The sequence below is a fragment of the Mya arenaria genome, chromosome 13 (genome assembly GCF_026914265.1).
Source record: "Mya arenaria isolate MELC-2E11 chromosome 13, ASM2691426v1".
NCBI lineage: Eukaryota > Metazoa > Mollusca > Bivalvia > Myida > Myidae > Mya > Mya arenaria.
The window spans coordinates 50,281,415-50,305,316 of NC_069134.1; the positions used below are offsets into that span (position 1 = coordinate 50,281,415).

The 23,902-nt window shown below is 34.4% G+C and overlaps 2 protein-coding genes across 2 annotated transcripts; one reads left to right on the forward strand and one right to left on the reverse strand.

Annotated features, from left to right (window-relative positions):
* Window positions 1-9,197: 9,197 nt before the first annotated feature.
* Window positions 9,198-14,762, reverse strand: LOC128214306 (uncharacterized). The gene is made up of 3 exons (XM_052920700.1): window positions 14,665-14,762; window positions 12,167-13,067; window positions 9,198-10,489 (listed from the first exon to the last, which is right to left on the reverse strand). Exons 2-3 carry the CDS (start codon window positions 13,062-13,064, stop codon window positions 9,636-9,638), a joined length of 1,752 nt encoding a protein of 583 aa, XP_052776660.1. The 5' UTR covers window positions 13,065-13,067; window positions 14,665-14,762; the 3' UTR covers window positions 9,198-9,635.
* Window positions 14,763-22,149: 7,387 nt separating this feature from the next.
* LOC128215335 (uncharacterized) lies at window positions 22,150-22,551 on the forward strand. The gene has a single exon (XM_052922031.1). The coding sequence runs from the start codon at window positions 22,150-22,152 to the stop codon at window positions 22,549-22,551; it is 402 nt and encodes a 133-aa protein (XP_052777991.1).
* Window positions 22,552-23,902: the final 1,351 nt, after the last annotated feature.

A 23,902-nucleotide genomic window follows, 5' to 3' on the forward strand; every position in this document is an offset into this window, starting at 1 on the left:
GCGCTGTCATTATGAAAATTCAACGTTGTAAGAATATATTAATTTGTTTTTAAAAACTCGCCAATGATTTTAAAAGAATATTTTAAACAAATAATCTAAATCAATACCTTCGATAGTTGAAAGTTTCAAATAAAAATATAAAAAGCAAATTGTAAAACTTGTAATTGTTTGGTGGACTCTATTGAAGCGAATTGATCTTTTTCGAAATATCTTCTATTCGATCTTGTCAGCTAATGTTTATCATTGATTTAGGCATACCAGTAGATCTTGAAAAGTTTAAGTAACAGAATATAAAACATTTATTACTTGTATACATGTATAAATGTTGTAAAATTGAAACGCATCTTAAAAGAAAATTTATGGTTACCTTGTATATTCTTGAGCCGTCTTAGGTAATGAGATCCCGTGAATGAGAAAGGAGAATGAATTTGAAATGGTATACTACTCTGATAGGATAACATGTTACGATTATAAAATAGAAATAAAAGAGTTATTTCCCTTTTCCGCAGCTGTATTTATGCAGCATATAGGTTGAGTTTGTTTAATGCAAGAGCACCAACCTAGCTTATGTCCCCGGACTGAACATTGTTTTTAGCAATAACAATTATATTATTATACCTAAAGAGGATCTATTGTAGTGAAACACACAACAAAGAAATGGAATTTGTTCATACGTTATATATGTTTGTTTCAGAGAAGATATTAATTGTAACATCAATGTTTGTTCGCATTTGAATATTAAGATGTTTTTTCATATACCTGAAGCTCACTGTTTCCACTAGAAAAATCATAAGCACACAGAAAATGAACATGTCAGTAATCGAAATCAACATAGTCCATGGCATGCATGAAACAATATATCGGACTTTATGCATGTATGGAATAACTGTCAGCATTTTCTCAATCGAGTAGTAATAACCTTCGAAAGGTTAGTTTTGGGTGAAATTTCTCAGCTTTCATTACCATTAAAACTACTTATACTTCGAACTGTACAAAGCACTGCTTGCACTGTAAAGCACCTTTTGGTTTGTGGAGGTTGGTCGGAGCTAGCAAGAAGCCCAGTTAGCTTCATCAGTTGTTTGACATGCATGCTTTTGTTTCAGTATTTAAGGATATTTAAGAGTTCCGGCTGCACACTTACCATCATCGTCGCATAGATCTCACTTTTCCTCCTATATAGGCTGTGTCCTAATGTCTTTCAGTCATTTGTCCTTCTTTATAAACAGACACAAAACAGTAACTGATCAATCTCAATTGAGCTTTTTTTGGAAAAAGGAGCCTTAAACATATCATGTTTCGTCAGCTTACTTAGACATTTCAGCCATGTATGCCAGACCATGTCACGATTTTCAATAATCCTTAACAAGTGATCTATTTTGATAAATAATTTATCATTGTTCCAAGCCTTTTGTTAATTTTTCACACATAATTAAATGTTTAAATGTCTGACTCCATCAGAAGCAAACACTGTTTGATTCCAGTATCGTTCAGTTTTTTTTTAAGATCAACATTATCCCAAAATTTGTTTACAATATAAATCAAAAACTGAGCCATATGTGCGCAATCCTATGTAATATGACGTATAAATGAGGTCTTGCTCCCAGTTTTATGACTTTGCAAAGAGCTTCTAAGTAGGTTGAGAAGCAAAGGAGATTTTACAATCTTTATGTTTAAGTTCAACTGTTGACTTTGAAGAATAACTATTAGTCAGAGTTATGGACGATTCCATTCGGTTTATTTATTTAACTAGTTTTAATACCCAGTTACATGTAATGCTGACTATTGCAATGCGGTAGACCTAACATTTTCAAATAAGCTATTATTGCTACCAGTATGTATGTTGGTTTAGCTTTTTGGTATCACGTTCATTGTCTAATTTGCAATGACTATGTGTATCTTTGAATACTTGGCTTAAATATGTTTTTATTATATTTTTGGATGTTTAATTTTAAAACAAGAATGATGAATAATGACACTAATGCTATGCAAAAACCTCAGCACATTTTCTTCAAAAGAAAATAAGAAAAATCAGAAAAACTTTTTAGAAAACAAACAGATAATCAATGAGGTAAAGATGTATATGTTAAATCACATATCATGTTATGTTAAATCCTAGAATTCAATATGAGGAAACACGTTATTTTCAATGTGTATGATAATCGTATCCATTTTTAGCTCAACTATTGGAAGAATAAGGAAAGCTAAAGTACTCTACCCTGGCGTCGGCGTCACACATCGGTTATGGTTTTGCGTGCAAGTACCAATTACATTATAACTTAGCATCTACTTTATGTATTGCATAGAAACCTTATGCAAAGCTTCCCAACCATTACACCAACTGCACTAATCAAGTATGATTACTCATTAGTGCATTTATTGCAAATTATGGCTCTTTATTTCTTTACTTAAAAAATCTGGTTAAAGTTTTGCATGCAACTACATTAAAGTACATATCTCAGCAGCATCTTGATATATTACATTGCAATTTTATACAAGGGGTCTCATCCATTACAACAACTAAATAATTGAGTAAGATTGTAAGTATCTTCCATGGCCGAGAGTGTAAGATAGGTTAATTCCGACCCGCGTAGGGTGTTTTGCGGAAACGATGTTTACCGAGTTTCCGCAAAACACCCTGCGCGAGGGTCGGGATGAACCTATCTTATACGAGCGGCTATGGTAGATGCTTTTTCTCCCACCTCAGTTAAACAAAATTAAGTAAAAATGTATTTTTGCCGGAACTCTTTTGTGCTTAGTGAAAATAATTGCGTACGGATATGCAATAATTCGTGGTTGTCATGGATATTCGCGCAGTGATTCAGAGTATGTAAATGGTCTGATCGGTCTTTAAATAGTTCTAAGACGAGTGAAGCATTATTTCTTGAAAGGTGCGTGAAAACTGTTTTCTGGTGACATTGTAAGCGAGAAATAATTACCTCGCGTTCTAAATATTGCCACCAGACAAGGTTTCCATGATGCGCTACAGACGACAGTCTTCAACAAGGGAGGTAATTACAATGTGGTGACCATTAAAAGAAGTTCCATACGGGCATTTTATCTTCGCCCGTGGGCAAGATAAGAATTTCTAGCATGGTTAAATTAATGGATCTACTTATCTGAGGTGGGAGAAAACATACTCCATTTTGCATATAATGCAAAGTATGGCCTTATTTTTGTACTTCAAAAAATATGATTATAAGTTTTGTGTGTAACTACATTTATGTCCACATCTCAGTAGCCACTTGATTTATCACAACAACTTGTCAAGAAATATAACTCTTAATGCAAATTATGGCCCTTTCTAACAATATTTATGCATTCATTTCAAAGACAAAGCGGCGTACAGTCGAATAGCTCTTGTTGGCATCTTTTTTTATTCATTTCACTATGTGCATTTTAAATTGGTTTGTTCTTTGTTGTAAGATGAGATGATGTGTAAAAGTATATGCTATAGTCTAAATAAACTACCGTTTTTACACAAACTTTGTTCCTCTTTGTAAACCAGCTTGTAACGAAAACATAAAATGCTTGAATTTTGGTGAAAAAAATTGTGGAATAATTATTTCGGTGATTTTTGACGTAAATCATTAAAGTGATGATAAAAGGAGTATCGGACCTTTGACGGACAGATGCATTAAGTGATGTCCGCCCGATAGCGACCCTGTGTATTGCCGACATTAATTTAGAATAGCCAAGATATCGGTCCGACTTGTTACCAATATCGGATTAATATAGGACCAATGACGGATAGACGACTATATTTGTATATGCCCGATATCGGCCAGATAATATGCCGACAAGATATTGGTCCGACTTGAATCCGATGGGAAAAGCGATATCAGATAGATATCGTTTACGATATATATCCGATATTAAAAGTATATCGGCCCTACATCGGGTAGATATGAGATTGCTGGCTGGGTAGTGATGATCTCTATTCGAGCAATTATTAGCACTCCTGTCTTAATGTCTTATAGGCAATACCCGCATAACTAAACAGTGTCAAAACTACATCAGTGAAAATTGGTGTTTGCAATGAGATAAGTAAGAGTGATGATTCCGCCATTCCGAAAAAAAAGAATCCTGCGATAACTTTAGACGTAAGCAAGCTAAGTTTATGAATCATTAGATACAAGTGAATAGAGATGGATAAGGATGAGCATTTCAAACTGTTACTATGACAACATAAATGATAGAGAACGTTTGTATTGCTAGCAATACTCCGTGACCTCTTATTAAAGAAAACTTCTCAAGACTTCACCGAGTCGAATTGCACGCAAATTGAAATTCGTAGCTCACTTTTACGCACATGGTAGAATGTAGAAAAACAGCTGGCTATGTGCTAAGCAAACATTGCTCAAATGAGAGCAGCTATGAGATCAGAAATAGTGTGGATGTCTTTCCGCTCATTCGGGAAAATATGAATACTGCGATAACTGAAGACGAAATCCAGTTAGGTACATATGAATCATTTGGTACAAGCGGATAGGGGCTTTTACTTTGGCAATAAAACCAGAAGGGGACTCTTTCATTGCTAGCAATTCTCAGTGATCTCTCATTAATGGAAACTTGACCAAATTTCGCAATAAGGTCAATAGCTTATTTGGGAGTCAATGATGCCAAATATGAAATTCATAGCAATACATCGAGTCTCAGCCATGACGTATTAACTGTTAATGGGAATTCACTAACTATTGCTGAATTGTAGAACATCTAGTGTATCACCCATACACTTTATGCTCATAGCTCCAAGTTGAACGCTACAGATTTAAGACAGAATGTTTTCTTCGTAAACATAACTTTGCAATTATAAAAAAAAACATTCAAAGAATAGTCAAGCTATGTTGTTATTGGAACAATAAAGATTTTAAAAATATTCTTCGTATCTCAGCTTTAACGTTTTTACCTGTTAATGGAAATAAATTCAATTACAGAATATATACCGTAGAGCACCGTTTTAAGGCGTTTGTACAGATCAGCTTCATATTAAGCATACTTTCTTTTCAACAAATGCTACATAAACTGCCAATATCCGCCTGTTAAGCCCTTATCGCTGACATTCCTTATCGGTGACATCGGGAGAATGGACTGTTTTGTATAACATCTAGAAATACCATTATTATAATGTTATCTTATCTTCAAAAACATTTAACAAAGTATACGTATCAATGAAGAAAGGAAATGAAAGAGTAAAAATCAAAATTGATTTTACATTCCGTTTCATATGAATGCATATGTGTACAGTTGTTACAGAATTTGATGAACTCTTTAGGGTGGATCTCACTAGGCTCTGTTCTTTCGTTGTCATCTTGTTCTTCCATGTCCCTCATTGTGGTCGGTATATTAGACTTATCAAGAAGGGTTTGTTATCTATTTATTCTAAGATCCCTGTGTTCATTTGCACAGTTTGAGCATAGGAACTCTTTACATACATTATAGTACGCCTCAGCAGGAAGGGAGTCCCATCCTGGGAGCAGGGCTGACAGTAGCTTGTGTCACCGGTTGATGCCCTTCGCTGTTGTTTCACGCCAGAAACCTCCATTTTCTATTACTAGTAATCCGAATTATATATAAAATATCATGTACATGTTCGTATTTCCAGGTAGTATTTGTTTTGCTTAAATCGCCATATGCTCACTGTGTATGTGTCGGTTATGTTGTTGCATTTATGTGCAACCTGAATGTTTATCTCATTTGATTTAAGTTGAGTTGAGTTTAGGAATATTTTCTTACATCAATAAACGAAGGAAGGAAGATTGAAACGGATGACCCACATTTTAGTCTTGTGTTCAGTTAAAGACTGTTAACTTATTCGAAACTTTCAAAACAGATAAGAAAGGTTATAATAGTCCATCTTATTTATCGTTTAAAGGAAATGATAAAAATATTTATTTTCTCAAATTTCATCAAATAATATAGTAAAGAGATGGGTACTTCAATATGAGATCCCAGTTGAGCATAATGTTATCTTAAAACTACTTTTTGCACATATCTCACGTTTTTTTAAAAAGATGCAGTCAAATATTTTATTTCATAATTAAACAATATTAAAACAAGTCTTACCTTGTCTCCTAATTTCTTTATATCAATTATAAAGTTAAACACTATCAGCATATTGCCTATGTGATTTATGTTACTATACTAAAAGTTGCAATAATGTAAGATTTGCGTCCCCACAACACTCGCAAACAGGATGTAAGCTATCACATGTTCCTTAGAATTGATCAAGATTTAGTTTTTTCCCTAAGGCGAATGCAAATTGGTAATGTATTAAGATATTTTTATAAAGAACACTGGAACTATGATTTGAATGCTAAATGATTGTGTTCTATGTTGTATAACGTGTGGAATTACGATCCAACTTTCCTGACCAAATACGTGTTTAGTTTTGTACTTATATTCACACACTCCACATGTACTGAAACCCGTGCACATCTCAAAGACATGAAGAGTTTCTAGTTGGTTTGAGTTTGATACTGTGAAGTTAGACAATGTATAAACATAACTGCATAGCATTTACTAACTAAGTATTTATATCTTCAGGCAAAGAAGTTAATTGATGCATTAAACCATAAAAGTGGCACAAAACAAATTAGACTGGTGCAGTGCTTTATCTTTGCCTCCTATGGTAAAACTAGCGCAGATTGATACCTTTCTATCCTGTTTTATATCATATTTTCGAAAATAATTTGAGTATCATGGTTTCAGATTTGATTCAAAGATATATATCATACTTCACCTTTGCGTCTCCTTTTACTATATTGTTTTATCACTCAATGAAGCAACACATTTCTTTACAATAAAAATATAGATGTCCGCCTCCTATTCGAAATGTCGTCGGTTAAATCTCCACAAGGGAAAATGAATTGTAGTCTGTTGCTTTGTCTAGGAGAATTTGTTTAGGAAGATTCACTACTAGAAATGACTAATCTACAGAACAGTATTTCAAAAATCTGATGCGGATTTCGAGATTTTGTTCATTGTAGTTGTTATTGTTTGTACCTTTTACCTGATTCTGATCGCGACAGAGTTGTTGATTAATTAAACACATTGTTGCTTGAGTTCCCCTTGAACAGAGGTGGACAGGGAAGAATATGTAAATATGCATACCAATTTCTGGCCCTATTTAAGATTATATCATATTAGGTACTTATCATATGACTTATTTAGTATGTGAACTACTATGTCCGACTCCAGTTAAATTTAATTCATATAATAAAATATGTTATGGTTCCGTTTGCTTTCATTAATCGTTATATGAATTTTCGTTCATTTTTGAAGAAAGATCATTAATTTTTTGCAAAATTTAATAGCATATGTTTTCTCAACACAGCAGGGTGCTTCATTTTAAGAAAAACATCATCGACACTTTTCATTTTGGCAAAACGTCACAGTACTTTATAATGGCAAATACTGGGCATGGCATGTTTGCATTTGGCAGAGCAGCTGGGCAATCCCGTTGGCAAAATAGCTTGGGAACTTCATGTTGGCAACTTAGCTGTATTCTACATTTTGGTAAAATACCTGAGCGCTTAATTTTGGCAAAACTGCTTGGTACTACATTTTAGCCAAAGAGCTGGGTACCACATTAAAAAAAAACAGTACTTTTTTGGAAAAATGCCGGGCATCAGTTTTAGTGCACCAGTCAAGCGCAGAAGTACGTTGTCCTGCAATATACCTGTACCACCAAATTATGACTTTGTAATGGACCGAAACAAATTACCCAGATGGCCGTTGATTTCTCACCCTGGTCGGTGTTATTTTAATTTTTATAGTCACACTGTAGGTCTTCCAGTCAAACAATGTATAAATGGACGCCGATAGGGTTATTTGAAACCATTGATAATTGATATTTGAAAAAAATAAATAAGAAACAATCGCGGAAATCGATGAAAGGAAACGATTTTTCAAGATAATGTCAAAATGGGGAAACCTTAATGATTTTAAAGAATTCTTTCTTCGGCCTTTGGAATTGGCACATGTTATGCCGACAACTTTTTGAAAGGTAATAAAACAGTTAATAATTGACCACTATTTATGCCAAAAACTAAACTGCGGTAAATAAGGTCATGTACCTTTTCGTACGCCTGAAAAAAACGTTATTGTGAGGAGGTGAACAAAGTCAGGCCGTCTGCTATCAATTTGGTTTCCGATCATAATAAACAAAACCTTTTGATAATACACTTTTTATTGTCTGTTCTGTTGGATAAAAGTGTGTTTACTTTTGAAACAAAAAAGTAAATATATCCCTCTTCGTGTCGCCTATGCAGCACGGAAGACACTGGATTGCTTCATTCGTTGTCTGCCACCACTTGTTTTCGGCATCATATATTTGGATCCGATCTATAAGTTGTGAAATATTAAGTGTAAGGTCTTTGATCTTCCTATGCACATGTTCAGTAGATGACCCCCATAGTGTGTAACACTTAACATTCCTGCGCATATCTAAAAGGTTAAAGTTGAACGAAACAAATTCTTTACTTCGCAGCCATAACTTTTCAAATTTGACGAAATGTCAATCTATTTTAAAAGATCTGTCGTGGATATTTTACACTTCGAGATCAGCGATACACAATTACGTTTTCATAGAAATATTGCGCATCTCAGCCAGAACGTTTTACTTGTCAATGGAAATTAAGAAAAATATATTTTATAGCATCAATTAGATAAAATAAGAAGGTTATTTATCTGAACTTTAATTTTTTATACTACTAATAAATTTCCACATACATCTCTATTTTGGCAAGCAACATTTCAGATTGAAAAAACATAAAATTTCTAGTGTATTTCACGCATATGACAACATAATTTATATACATTTTATTGATTAAAAAAATTATGTCGAGTTTTCTTAAGAAAAATCACTGACATTGAAGTTTAGCACCATAATGTTTTCAAGGAATCTACGTTGCATAAGGCCGTAAGACGGCTTAGTTCTGGTCTAGCAAAATATATTTCATCTCTGAGATATTGATGATTTTCTTTTTTCTGAGTGCAGATTTTGGACTGAATTTAGAGTATTACAACTATAAATAATGTGCGATCTGAAGTAGCATTCTCGCTCTTAAATTCGGAGAGAGAATCTTGGATCACAATCTGTACTAAGCATTTAGGTTTACCGTACCAATACGCAGATGCTATCCTTTCCGCAAGGCATGATCAGGGAGATGTCTTACCGTTATAACGGACGGAAAGTATAACATCTTGAAACACTTTTATTGTTGGATTATATCGTATATAATTTTCAAAAACCGTGAACGAGTTAAAGCTATTGAAAGAAAAAGAAAACAATTGAGTAACAACACTGAACATTTATTTTGGATTCTGTTTCATGCAGACCCTGGCCAACATCTAGGGTTTCTGGGTTAACTGACAGTATGGTTGTTTTTTGTAGAGTGGTCTATGTAAAAAGCTCATGACAACACATGCTATTATTGTTTTAAAAGAAAATACTCATACATCAATGATGTTGGTATGTCCAGGACGTTGCGTGATAATTGGCCAGATTGTCACTTAGCTGTAGGGATTTTCTCGGCTGCCGGAAACCTTGTGACGACCTTGCGTAATGGCTCAAGGAGGAAAGGCTAAGATTATAGATATAAGTCGCATTTTGTTACTATTGACTCTGTCTGCTATTATTGTATTGCATTGTACACTTTTATTGAATTGTTCTCGTCGTTATGTTGACGGTTATTACAGGTAACGTAGAGTTTTTTCTGGTGTGGACTGTAGACGCAATATTCTGGCTCTTGTATCCCGTCATCTTCCCCAAGCAACTGGCTCATCTTGCCACTGGACATATCCATTCTCATTATGTTGTTACTTTCGTCACCGCAGAAAATCAGCTGGTTCGCAAACACCGATAAGCCCCTTGGTCGTTTCCATGCAGAATCCCTAAACGTCTGGAGTATGTTTAGGTCCATGTCGAGCATTGTAATGGTGTTATTGCGAGGGTCTGATACATAGGCGAAGGAAGTCTGACTTTCTTTCACAACTATTATGTGTAAAGGACATAAGAACACTTGCTGGCCCTTTATATTTTTTTCGATCTTTCTGATAACGTCCCCTTTCATGTCCAGTATCTCTACTTTTCCAAAGAAGTAAGACACTATTAAACTTCCGTCATGGTTGGCGATTCCTCGACAGTCACCATCTACCAGGATGGAGTCACTAAGAATAAGTTGTCCTTGAGTCTCTAGAAACTGAATACCACTACGTGACATGGTAACAGCCACCCTGTCCCCTTGGATTAGACACATCCCCCACGGCTGACCTGGCATACTGACATGAGACACCATAGAGCTGGTCTGTAGGTCAACCAGCTTTAATGTCTTGTTGTTCCAGTCAGCTAGCAGAAGCCTGTTAATCGGCAGGAGGAGCATGCTGGAGATGATGCAGACCTTTGTGTCAATTGTGAACTTGACCGGAATGGATGCAGTGCGAATAAACATCAGTTTTGTCAAATCGACAAACGATGAAATTTGCGTCCCTGTAATCAAATCAATGAATGCATTTCAAATTTTATAAAAAAATAATAATTTTAAAACCGGGAACGCTATTTTCCTAATTTGAATGTATTTTAAGAATTCGAAAGAACTGTCTTCCTGATTGCATTTATTGCATTTCTTTAACGTGATACACTAAACTTATTAGTACTGTGTTTTGATCTGGGAGTTAGTATTCGACTCGAGTAGGGTTTTGCAGATTCGGATCTCACGGGGCAATTTTTAGCCAAGTGAAATAAAAATCTGCAAAATCCACGAGAGTCGAATACGACATTCAGGATGAAAACGCAATACGTTAAACTATTTTTTTTATAAAGATAACTGGTTAAATCACTTAGGTCAATACTACTTGCCGGAAGATAAACGCATGTCAATGCTAAGGAATCGACATCCAGCTCTCCACTTAAAGAGGCAAATGGTTGAAAATATTTGGTACATTAGCAGTATATAATAGATACATGTAGAATGTTGTTTATTCACATGGTCGAGGATGGACAAACGCTGAATGGAGAATATTAGTCTTAAAATGAACATTTACTCTTAATTGGCTTTTAAAGGTTGTTCCTCGTGACATAAACGGAAGTTTCGTTTTTATACCATAATGTCCCATTTCATAAAAAGGTACATACGTGGGTGGATTCAGAACAACGCTGACCTTTTACATATAAATTTAAATCTGACTCACTTAAAAAAATGCTATTTTTATAGCTAGAGAAATTTTAGCTCAACACACTGTACCTCTTCTAAATTAATAACTTAACACTACAGCGGGTAGGCGGCTGTCGGAGTGTCTCAAAGCATCATATGACGTTTGGCACATCAACACAGAAACAACTTCATAAAATATGTGAATATTGTGTTTTTTTTATAATCAACTTTTGCTGAGATTCTAAATAAAAATAAAGTGAAGTTAAATCAACCACAACCACACATTACTTTACACCTTAAATTCTGAGTTTAGAAAATAAAGAGCTTTACCCTCAAAACTCCCCAAAACTGATGTTTACGTCATAAAGGTTCTATTTGTGTTCCGTACTGTTGTTGTACAATTTAAATTACTCAAACAATCTGGAATATGCAGCATTATCACCTTATTTCAATATCATATTTTTGAACACAATTGGAATAATCATAGTTGCATTTTCTAACTTAATTATAATGGTTTCTTGATGAAAATACTATTTCTAGGAAAAAAGCTGCGAGCTTGTGTTTTTTTTTGTATTTACATCATTGACTAAACAAATTGCTTCAAAATAGACAACTTAGCAATTGCTTTTACTTCCGGAAGAAAATATTTCAAAATATATTTTAAACATATATCATTAGAATACGTCTTGTAAATTAGAACGTATAGCAAGAGTACACGTTTTACTAGATCAACCATTGTATACAAACATATGAACATAATAATCACCCATCTCATTAAAGCTACAAGGACAAGCATTGCAGCTGTAAAGTTAACTTTTTATTATACCACGAAAATCACACCCAAATGACAAACGAACAAAAACTTACAATAATGTATACGGCACAAGTTTGAACATGAGTTTTACCTTTCAAGAAAACGCTGCTAAATGACCAGATGTTATTACGTATTTGGTCATTGGGTAAAAAATAATCTTATAATACATAATTTCCATTGGTAAAATATTTATGTTTACCTAGTGCATTTTGAGTATCAATGACTTCTTCCTCCACAACTCCAAGGCCGGTATTGGATTCCATCAGCCTCTCTGTGGCCGAATCGATTTTGAATCTGTATTGATGAATGGTATTCTGCCTGTTGATTTCAGCAAGAGCGGTCTGTGTTATTTCTAGAAGTTGTTTGGCCCGTTTCGCCTCTATAAACAACTGGATGGTGTTTTTTTCTTGTGTTTTAAGGTTATTCTTTATTTCTTTTACCTTAGCCTTCAGGTTATCACATTTTGGCCTCAGGTTGTCCAGCAATGCTTTATCGATATTTTTCATCTGTTCTATGATCTTCAGGAGTGCATTTTCTCTTTCGTCGAAGTATTTATTGACCTCATCTCGACATCTTCTAAGTTTAGAAACCTCACTTTCACCCATCTCTGCTATTAAGGTCTTGTTCTTCTCAACGTCAGACGCACACTTATCAATGTCTTTAAATAACTTAGCAATAGCGTTATCGATGTCGCTATACTCTGGACCATCCTTGAAGGCTTTGGATATATCTGAGATGACATCAACATGGCATGATCGATGGTTCTGCACTGCACAGTGTCCGCAATTCAGGGTCTGGTGGGTGGGGCAAAAGTATTTGATGAACTCTTTTTTATGTATCTCACAAGGTTCAATGTATTCATCGTTATCGTCTTGGCTGCTCATTGAAGTAGGCATATTTGATTTGTCAAGGAGTGCATGTGATCTAGTCATTTTTAGTTTCTTGTGTACACTTGCACAGTTTGAACAAAGGAACTCATTACAGACAGTACAGAACGCCTCAGCAGCGAGGGTTTCCCCATCTTGGGAGCAGGGCTGACAGTAGGTTGTGTCAACGGCAGATGTTCGTAGCTGTAGTTTCTTTCCGGGGACTTCCATTGTCTAGTATCCAAAGTTATAAAATTTGTAATGTAAAGGCAAACATTGTGTTGTTTCAGTAGCATTGTTTGTATGTTACAATGTTAAATAAAAGCTACATACTATTTACACACATATATACAAAGCTATCATCAGCAAAGATAAACTTCTCATCACTGTTGTAAATAAGTCTAGTTGAGTTTTTAACCATTTTATTAAACATTTTTACGATTGTTCTTGAAAATTATGTTTAATAAGAATCAAGAATATGTTGACTTAATAAAAATTGAGGCGAACTGCATTTGTCTTTTTTCAAAACACTGAATTTCTTCTGACAAACGAGTATAATCTAGTCCATAGCCACTAACGTTCAAATCAATGTCACTTGATAAAGTTACTGATAACGTAAAACGTAGGTATCAGTTATAAAATGGGTGTATGCAAACTTTATTTTATTGAATAGATGTTTGAAAAAAATCGTTCTTAGAACAAAATATTTCTATATTTGAATAAATACTATTTTTACCCGAGGATGTATTAGGAAGGGCCTCCCCGACGCAGCCCAACCCCTTAACCTGTCCAAGGGAACATATTTATGTCGATATCGGAGAAAAATATGAATAGAAAAGACTGGAATGCACCATGTCATTTGTCCAATAGTCAAAAATATGTTTGGGAAGACACCCAATCTCCCATCGCTAAATAATAATAATAACATGACTTTTTAGGTTTTCGGGGTTGGGACCTTCAACCGAAGTTTCGCCAAAAAAGCTCTTACCTGTAACTGTATAGAAAAAGTATACCTGTTTGCATGAAAAAAATACTTTTTCTAATGTCTAATGATTCATCCATCGCCGGTTAATAAGAGTTTAAAATAATCAAGAAATTGTTATACTACTATTCAATATTTAACAAGCATGACTCATATAACCGATGCAACATTATATGCTTGAATTTGGAGTTGAACATTTTTTACTAAATAATATTTTATCAGATTTCTAATAAAAAAGCATTCAGGTTTTCCCGGAAATGTCTCTAAATACAAAAAGAATATGTTTGTGAGTCAACTTTATCGGAACTGCCCAATTAATAATGTCTTATGGCTTTGTGTTGTTTGCAGCTATTTAAAAAAAAGAAGATATATGTGCATTTTTGTAACCCGGAAATGAATTTCATCCACGAAATTTCATTATTATTCTGAATTACTTTCTTATTTGACAATATATCATCAAGTCTCTCAAGAAATTGTTGAATAGGTAGTCATGGGCATGTTGACATAAAAACGAAGTACTAATGTCGACAGACCTTTTCGTAATAATTTGATTTTTTTTTATCCAAAATCTATTTTTTTGTAATGTTTGTTTAACTCCTAACGTACCCAAAACATGTCACCAAGAATAAATGTTTCCCTCCCCCCCAAAAAATCGTTCTTCAAAACTTAATAAAACATGTATTTTATTAACGTTTTAGTTTTTGACCTTCCCTGCCCACTTTTGCATCGCTGCCGGCCCTTAACCATACGTTTAACTTTGAGTTATTATATCTTAAGAAAATTAAATAACAAAATATACTGTACTGTATACGAACAAAAATCAATACAAGACGTATTAAATGCACTTACATCGTGAGGGAGAAGCAGTATAAACGAATTTCAATGACCAAAAGAACCCCAATACAATAGTTGTTATTCTTTGTGAAAGGACAAACTTTCTATCAAGGGACACAACTTTACAAACATTGAGACAGAAAAACGTAATGGTGCACTAAAATACGAAACGGAAACCTAAAGTGCGAACATCCTAATTGCATTTTATAAGCAGAACACATTATATATGAATAAATGCAATCGGAACACCTCGGCTAGTATCAAGCAGATATGGCCTCGGAAATAATACGGGTTATTAGAAAATAGTCCATCATGGCCGACCAAGGAGATGTTCAAACAACCAAGCGATATGATAGACAAAAGACAGAATGAGGGGCGAACTATTACCACTTATTTGTGTGTAAGTGTTATTTTTATACATGATATATTTTATTAAAATATAAAAATGGTGTAAAAAGTCCCCTCATGAGAAACTAAGTGAAAATGTCATTTATTTTTAGTGGGTGGGGTTAAGTCTGCTTCCAATTGACTGAGATAGTAACTGTGATCAGTGGCAAAAATTAAGAACACAATTACTTTATTTGATTTCTTTGAAATACAAATAAGTCTGAATCTGAACTTTACTTAGATTGATAATAGGTTAGACTTTCTTAAAGCCGCACTCTCACAGATTGAAAGTTTTGACGACTTTTTTTTATTTTTTGTCTTTGAACGAGCCAATTTTTGCGAAAATCCATGGACACCGGTTATATAAGACTGCTGACAAAATTCAGGTCGCAGATTTTTATAGTTAAGTTATTATTTTTTTGATGATTTATGCATTTTTCTTAAACCGTTGTTAAAGGTTTAAGCCATTAAACATTATTTTTTAGACGGAAATATAAAAATCTATGATTTGATTTTTTGTCAGCAATCTTATATCATTGGTTTGCAGATATTTACTTAAAAAAATGCTCATTCCAAGACAAGATATAAAAAAAGTTGTTAAAATGGTAAATCTGTGAGATTGCAGCTTTAACTCACTGTATATACAAACTTCTTTTTATAACTAAAATTTACATTTCTTTAACCAAGGACGTTTGGTTTATATGTCCGTGCTTAAACATACCTCTTCTCCAAATATAATCTTTGACTGTCAGTGACATATTTAAATATATTTGTTCATCAATTTTGTAGTGTGAGTGTTGGTAACAATCAGCTAAATGTAATGGGACGAAATTGGATGCCTGTTCACTAATATAGCTCTCTAAATGAATAAGATCATCATGCTAGTGGTCTAGCAAAATGTGTTTGAACACATAAACTAGCACACATTTCTTTCAAGGTTAAATTCTATAATATCAACCGATGGTGGTGATGCAGAAACATTGAAAAATGCTGACACTTTTGCTGTGTCCATAAATTGCAGACATTTAAATTTTATCTTATTGTTATCTTCAGAGGGCAGTATGGTACCAGTGGTGCGTCCGGCTCTGAATTCCTGGCTTGTTCTAATAAAAATGGCAGATGAGGTAATGGTTGCGCTATTTTCAAAATTTCGGACAAAAATTCAACAATCAAGTACCCTACTGGTTTCAGCCAAAATGTACCTGCATGTTTGTACAATTAATCAACAAAGAATGACGGTATTAAAATATCAACTTTGTAGTGAAATTTCAACATGGTAACAATTTCATTTTACATCAATTCTTAAATTTGTTCCAAAGTTAAAAGCTGCTCTCTCACAGATTGACAGTTCTTCTTGGTCATTTTACAAAAGCTTTTCAATTGAAACCAAACGAGTTCGGGTAGTGATTATTTAAATTAAATGTACACAAATATATGGCTTAAAGCAATAGAGAAAAAAATATTTTTTCGTCAGTTTTCCGAACAATTGAAATCTGTTCTATTATGCATGACCTTAGAATGGCTTATATGACTTAATTGAGGGATTTATACCAAATTTCGAGCTTGAATATTAAAGACTGTTATCTGATATTATGTCAGCAGTCTAATATCACTGGTTTCTAGACATTTGCACAATAACTGCCAGTTGACTCATTAAAAGACAAAAATAAAAAAAGGTGTCGGAACAGTTTATCTGTGAGGATGCAGGTTTAAACTGGTGTGGCACTAAATATTTTGTGAATACTTTTCTATGTGTAACAACCTGATCATTTCATAAATTCATTATATTTATTAATAAAGCGCGATCATGTTCTGCCCGTAGTTAATGTTCTGTCAGTGTCTTGTTATGTATGTTACGTGTATGTAAATGTTTAAGTTTGTGACGTATGAAAGTAGTTGGTTCAGTATGAGTGATTTACCTATTTATAGATTTATAGAGGGCGCTTTTACTAATCAATTTACCCGTGCTAACTTTCCCGGTCACTCATTCCTGTACTGAACACCGCAACCAACGGACCACTATTCATTGTTTACGTAAAGTGTTTAATATTCTTGCAAAAGAGTATTTTGCTGCCGGTAGGTTAGATTGTTATTTCATATTAGATCGAGTGTATTGTTTTACTTTTATTCATTATATATATGCATATATTGTGTAATTATCATTAATTATTGTGTTATTATTAAATACTACTGCAAAAAGGTGATGAATCATCTTTTATATTGCAGGCTTCATCTTCAACATCTACAATAAATATATATTCAAGACCTACAAAGGCGTTATATTATACCCCCGGTTACATATGTCATGTACATGCTTTTAAAATAATTGATTTGAAAATCTCATTCCTATTATTTCTGTTGTATTTTATGTTTTCCATTTCAGGCACTGGAGTGTAATCAAAAATGCGATTGTACTGAGCTGCAATACATGGAAAACATGTAACACACCTGCAAAGCCAACCTGGCAGGGAAAATAAGTGGAAGATGGAAATAACGTGTTCCGTGGAACAACTTTTCATCTCAAATATTTGATGACTTACATACTGATGTGAAGATGCAGATAATAGTCAACCGTTGGCCCGTGATTATTAAATACAAAAAGTAAGTTAAACCTTCCATGACTTAAGCAAAGCAATCCGAAGGTGGATATTTACTTAACAACCTAGATAGAGCTAGACTCCTTAAAAATGCTTGGTAGTGCTTTTCAGTGGTAATCCTCTTGCAGTTAACTTTTAAAAATACATTTCACAGAGTATTTGAGTTAACTTACTTTTAATCTGGACACATATTTTATCACTGTGGAACTTTTTTAACAACGGAAAGTGTATATATATATATATTCAACTGTATGGTAAAGGATTTATCTACTTTTAAATTGGTTCTCCTATGAAGGAGGGAAGATAACTACAAACACAAAAACAGATGGCATTGGCAGACCAAATGAAGGAGAACTATTTTGTCCAGTTCAATTTTAAAGACTTCAGAAAATCCTTTAATAGGGCACATCCTTGGAAATGCCATATTGTAAATTGGGCTCATTAAAATGTGAAAGTAGTCTAGAGGATCAGCCTAGGTTTCTGCCTCAAATCCGAGGTTGTCGGTTCAAGCCCCACCAAGATACTTTCTCATGACCTCAGAAAAAGAATGTCCGTACTAGTTTCTACTAAGGAGACAGAGGCACAAGGTTTTGCCAAAGAGACTGGTAATTTATTTAGACAAATTAAATGCATAGAAAGATCTATAACTCTAACGCATACTTATGCCCATGAATAGGGGTAAACCAGAAAGATTGTTAAGTCTCCCAAAATACTCAATCCACTTAGAAGGGCTTAGCACAGAAGTGAAATTTAAAAATGGGAGCAAAACCTAAATTATACTCAATATAACATTGGATTGCATACAGGTGCCTCTGTTATTGCTGGACTAATATTTAATATAAAATTAAGGGACATGTTGATCAAAACTGAAAGTGACTGGAATTATACTTGTTTGCATTTTATGGAGTCATGCATTAAAAAGTGTCATTATGTGTGAACAGTGATCAATAGGCTTATTATTCAAAATAGGTATCTTGTTAAGTATTATTGAAAAACGTTCCGGTATACATTGCTGAAAGCTTAGTAACCTGGCTAAATATTTTGTTTTAGGCTTTTATTTAAAATAAGAGTTCAATTGAGTATCTTATCAGTTACTGTTTTGGTGTTGTTTTTAATAAAAAATGACAATTTACTCAAAGATATTAAGACTAATAATTCTTGATTAAGACAAATATAATGTGTATGGAAAATTTTAATGAGTGGGTTTATCCACAGCCTAGAAGATAAAGTGAAGCATGATCTGTCGTAAACAAATACTATTTGAAGACAAGTTCTGCCAACTTAACTTACTAAACATTATGGCCGCAATCCCATGAACGTTGTATGATACCTGTAATTAAGAAAAAAACTAACTGGGTGACTACTCACCGCCCCACCCAACCCCACGGAACAGTTTACACACAAAAAAACCACATTAATTTTGCAGCCCAAACCCAATAATGCTGAAGTAAATGCATGCATGGCTATCAACTGATAAAGCTGACTGGGTGCCAAGCTCACAACCACCCTACCACAACCAACAAAACTCTGCACAATGCAATAAATGATTTAACAGAATAGTAATGTTGTTTTAATGGCAAGGAAAGCTGAATTATGTGTAAATAATAAGACAAGCAAAGTTTGACTTAAAACTTACATTTCATAGGTTAATCGACATAAAACAACATACCTGTCGGAATCTTTGGCCGATTGTCAAGAACTCCATTACGTTTACAACATGATTACCAACATCGTTGTTAGCTTGTAACGTGGAATATTTGATGATGTGCTTGTATGTTTAAATATAAACAAGTACAACATAATCATGATTCTCAAATCTTGCTAGAAATACCTCAAATAAGAAGCATATCCATTAAATTGCCAGAGCAGTAACAATTTTGAAATTTAACAACGATGACGTTAACACTTTTTTGAACTGTTGGCTCTATGTGTCTTACAACAGTGAATATACACATGCAATAAGAATTTATTATTCTCCTATTAAAAGCACAATGGTACACAAGGGTAATCGTTCGACTGTTGAGAAAATGCTGACATTTAGTCCATGCATGCATTTAATCCGATGTAATGATTCATGCATGCCATGGACACTATCATCATTTCAATTACTGTCAAGTACATTTTCTGTGTGCTCAATATTTTTCTAGAGTAAACGGAGTGCTTCAAATATAATAAAACATCTAAATATTCAAAAACAAGCATTCTTTGATGTTACAATAATTTTTTTCTCTTAAACAAGCACATTTAACACAATCCATTTCCTTATTGTTACAATGGGCCTTCTTTACGCAGATTGAAAACGGTGTTAATCGCCGGCGGCCGCATCGCACTTTCGTATATCCTTATTTCTATTTACGAGGTCTATCTCGAAGCTTGCCGGAGATGGCCGAGTTGTTACGATTGGAATAAATGTTGTTAAATTAAAACGCATGCTAAAAATGTTTTAAGGTTACCTTTTTCTGTTCTGCATCGTCTAAAGCAATGAGATCCAGTGAAAGAGGAAGTTAAATGAATTCCAAATGTTAAATTTCTCTGATAGGAAACCATGTCACGATTACAAAATAGTTTAAACAAGAGTTTTTTTCCATTTTATGACTCTACCAATGTAGAATAAAGTTCGTTTTATTCGAGAGAACAAGCCATTATTATATACCCGAACTGAAAACTGTTTGTTTCTTCACCCATTTTATCTTTATCATTATCTTGGTGTAATTTCAATAGTAAACAAAGTCATGATTGAAGAACAAATCACTAACAAAATGTGTCATAAAACAAAACAACAACTCGCCAATTTCTCAAAGGTCAAGTCATGCTTGGAGGTCACAGAAAACCAATATAACATCGTTTTAACACTATTTAATCCTTGTGTCCATGACGTTGCGCTGTTGTGGTGAAGGACTGCAGCAAGCAACAACAACATACCTGTCGGATTCTTTGACCGATTGTCAAGAACTCCATTAAGTTAACAACATGATTACCAACATCGTTGTTAGCTTTTAACGTGGAATATTTGATGATGTGCTTGTAATTTTACAACATAATCATGATTCTCAAATCTTGCTAAAAATACCTCAAATAAGAAGCATATCCATTAAATTGCCAGAGCAGTAACAATTTTGAAATTTAACAACGATGACGTTAACACTTTTTGAACTGTTGGCTCTATGTGTCTTACAACAGTGAATATACACATGCATTAAGAATTTATTATTCTCCTTTTAAAAGCACAATGGTACTTCTCATTGTCAAAAATCTCGCATGGACCCATTATGGTTTACAACGGTCAAAGTCATGGCTGGTGGTTAAAGCAAGCATGGTTATAACACTATTTGACGTTTATGTCGATGACATTGCGTTGTTATGAATGACAACTTTTGGACTTGCAAGTCAATATAGTCAAGTATGGGTTTTTTATAATAAATATAGCTAGCAATTATAATTGTTATCGAACTCCTATTTAATGCAGTATTGTACTTACTGTGAAAAATCTTTCGTTGACCCATTTTGTTTGACTTTATTCACCGCGAATACCCAGGCAACGACGGACCCTTTCCGCTTTTCTCACCATCAGTTATACTTATTTTTCTTCATTTATGTTGAAATTGACTTGATAAGAGAACTGTTGCGCTGACAATTAATTGTTTATAATTATGATATTTGTGAGAAGTCTTGCTTTGCCACTTGTAGAAACTGACTATTTATGTCCCCAGCAACAATAACGTTTCCCACTTGGGTACAATGAAAATTTAACTATTCTATATCATGTAATACGTTTAAAACTATTCATTTAATTCTGTAGTGCATCCAGAATGGCGAGCGTTCGCCAAACGTAAGCAAACTGTTTTGTTTTGTATCCCTGCTGCAACGCAGCACATTAAACCCTAACCAGGGAACAAAACAGCAAACGTTTGCCGCAAACACGTTTACTGAACACAGTACTGACACTTCACTACTTAAACAATTACTCATTCTTTAGAAATAATCACAAATAGTTCTTTATAGTGTGATAATGACTTTTATATAAAATGGCTACTCAAGCTTAACAGTTTTCAGAGTTATATTTTACTCTCTTCACAAAATACATGTACAACTTGGACCCCAGGGGATTTGGACGAAGTGGAACTTACCTGAGAGGAAAATCATATGGCAGGAGCTATGGAGGTATGAGCCACTTCAACTGAGTTTCCTTCTCCGATCGGTGTATGACATGTTACCCACTCCAATCAATTTGAAGCAGTGGAAGTTATTAGAAGACCCTTCCTGCTTTCCGTGTGAGAATTCCGGTTCGCTGCGCCATATACTATCTTCTTGCCCAACAGCTTTGGCGCAAGGGCGGTATACCTGGCGACATGACCAGGTTCTAAGAGAGATGGCATATGTCTTAGAAAATGAGAGGAGAAAATAGATACCTTTGAAGCAGACAGGCCCCCAGTTAATCAGCTTTGTGAGACAAGGGGAGAAGAAGCTGACAACAACAGTGTTTAGCGGCATACTACAAGAATCGCAAAACTGGGACATGTTGGTAGACCTGGGGAAAAAGTTGAAGTTTCCAGAGGAAGTGGCCCATACCAACCTTCGGCCAGACATAGTACTTTGGTCCAGGTCTCCAAAGCTGGTTGTACTGGTGGAGCTAACAGTACCCTGGGAAGAGAGATGTGAGGAGGCATATGAACTGAAGACGGGAAAATACCACGACCTGGTAGACACATATAGAGAGAGGGGTTGGAAGACGTGGCTCTTCCCAGTGGAAGTTGGATGCAGAGGCTTTCCAATACAGTCAGTGTGGAAAATGCTGGGAGCTGTGGGCATCAAGGGACGAGTCAGGAAGACTGCCATCCACGCTCTTAGGAGAGCTGCAGAGAGGGCGTCCAGTTGGCTCTGGCTACGACGCAGCGAACCGACTTTGAAGCCAACATAGACGAGGTAGTGACTGATTACCACTACCTGCCCCGCCATCTAGAGGGTGTACCGAGATAAGGGGCGAAACACCTAGTGACAGATGGGCACTCGGCTGAGGACGTCTATGTTAAGCAGTACAGCTGTATCTTCACAACATGATATGAGGTACAAATATTTACAGAGTATGTGTATGAAATACACAGCCATATAATTGAACCAAATTGCAAAGTCAAATCTTGTTTGTATGACAAGATTATTATAAAACTTTCTTAATAACAGATCGTATTACACATACAAAATATAATAATATAATAAATGGGAAAGTATGTATACGAGGTTAATAATCTAGGTTTAGCATAAATACATACTAGAGTTTGGAAAAGTTGTGGGTTGCTAGGTGGATGTTCTGAAATTGTCAATACAATTGATGTTTTTCGACATCATTTTCTAATATAATGATTTGAAGGAAATTATATTGACAGCTAGTATTATTATAAAATGCAACAATCGTTTTCACTCAGTATTAAAGTTGGACTATTTGAATGTATAGTGAAGTTCATCACCAATATCGTTGAGGTTGAATATGCTACATTTTCAACATTGACGGTCGATACTTATCCGTCGACCGTTTTCGACAAGCATATGATTATAACAGAGTCAAAGGCGATTGAACATGTATATCAGGTAAAGTACAAAAGAAATTTTCTAGCCAATGTTCTGTTTTGTAAATTCTGTAGTTGTACATTAAGCAGAATTGTTAGCGTTGTTAGACCATGTCTGTAAATATTTTTAGTTAGCTTTAAGTGACTTTTCAACATGGTTGGCTAAGGCACTTGTAGAGCCTGTAAAATTTTGATTAAACCGTACGTAACTAAAACCACATATAGGAATAGTTTTAACATTTGGTAACAAACCGTTTATTGTGTTAATATGAATGGACTCATTCAAAACACCTTTTACAAAATAGAGGATACGTTAACTAATTTTCCAATTAATATGTTCCAAAACGAGATCATACTATTCTAGACCACAATGTTAAGGGGAAACAATCCCGGTCACCATAAAGAATGTCATGCGGAGATCTGTTCTTTTCATTTAATATGTGTTTCATAAAAGCATATTTGTTTTCTCAATCATGCTTAAATCCCCATAGCCGCATACTTCACATCCATTTAACAAAATAGGTACTAAAGTTTAATAAAAAATGTTGAAGTCTAACGCACTTGCCTGCCAATAAGATTAATTTAATTGTAATCAGATTGTACCTTTTCTGTTAAAGATAATTTAGATGTTTCGTATTAGAATACTCTAAAATTGAAATTTGAAACATATTGTACCCACAAGGTAACACCTTAAAAGTGTCAACAATT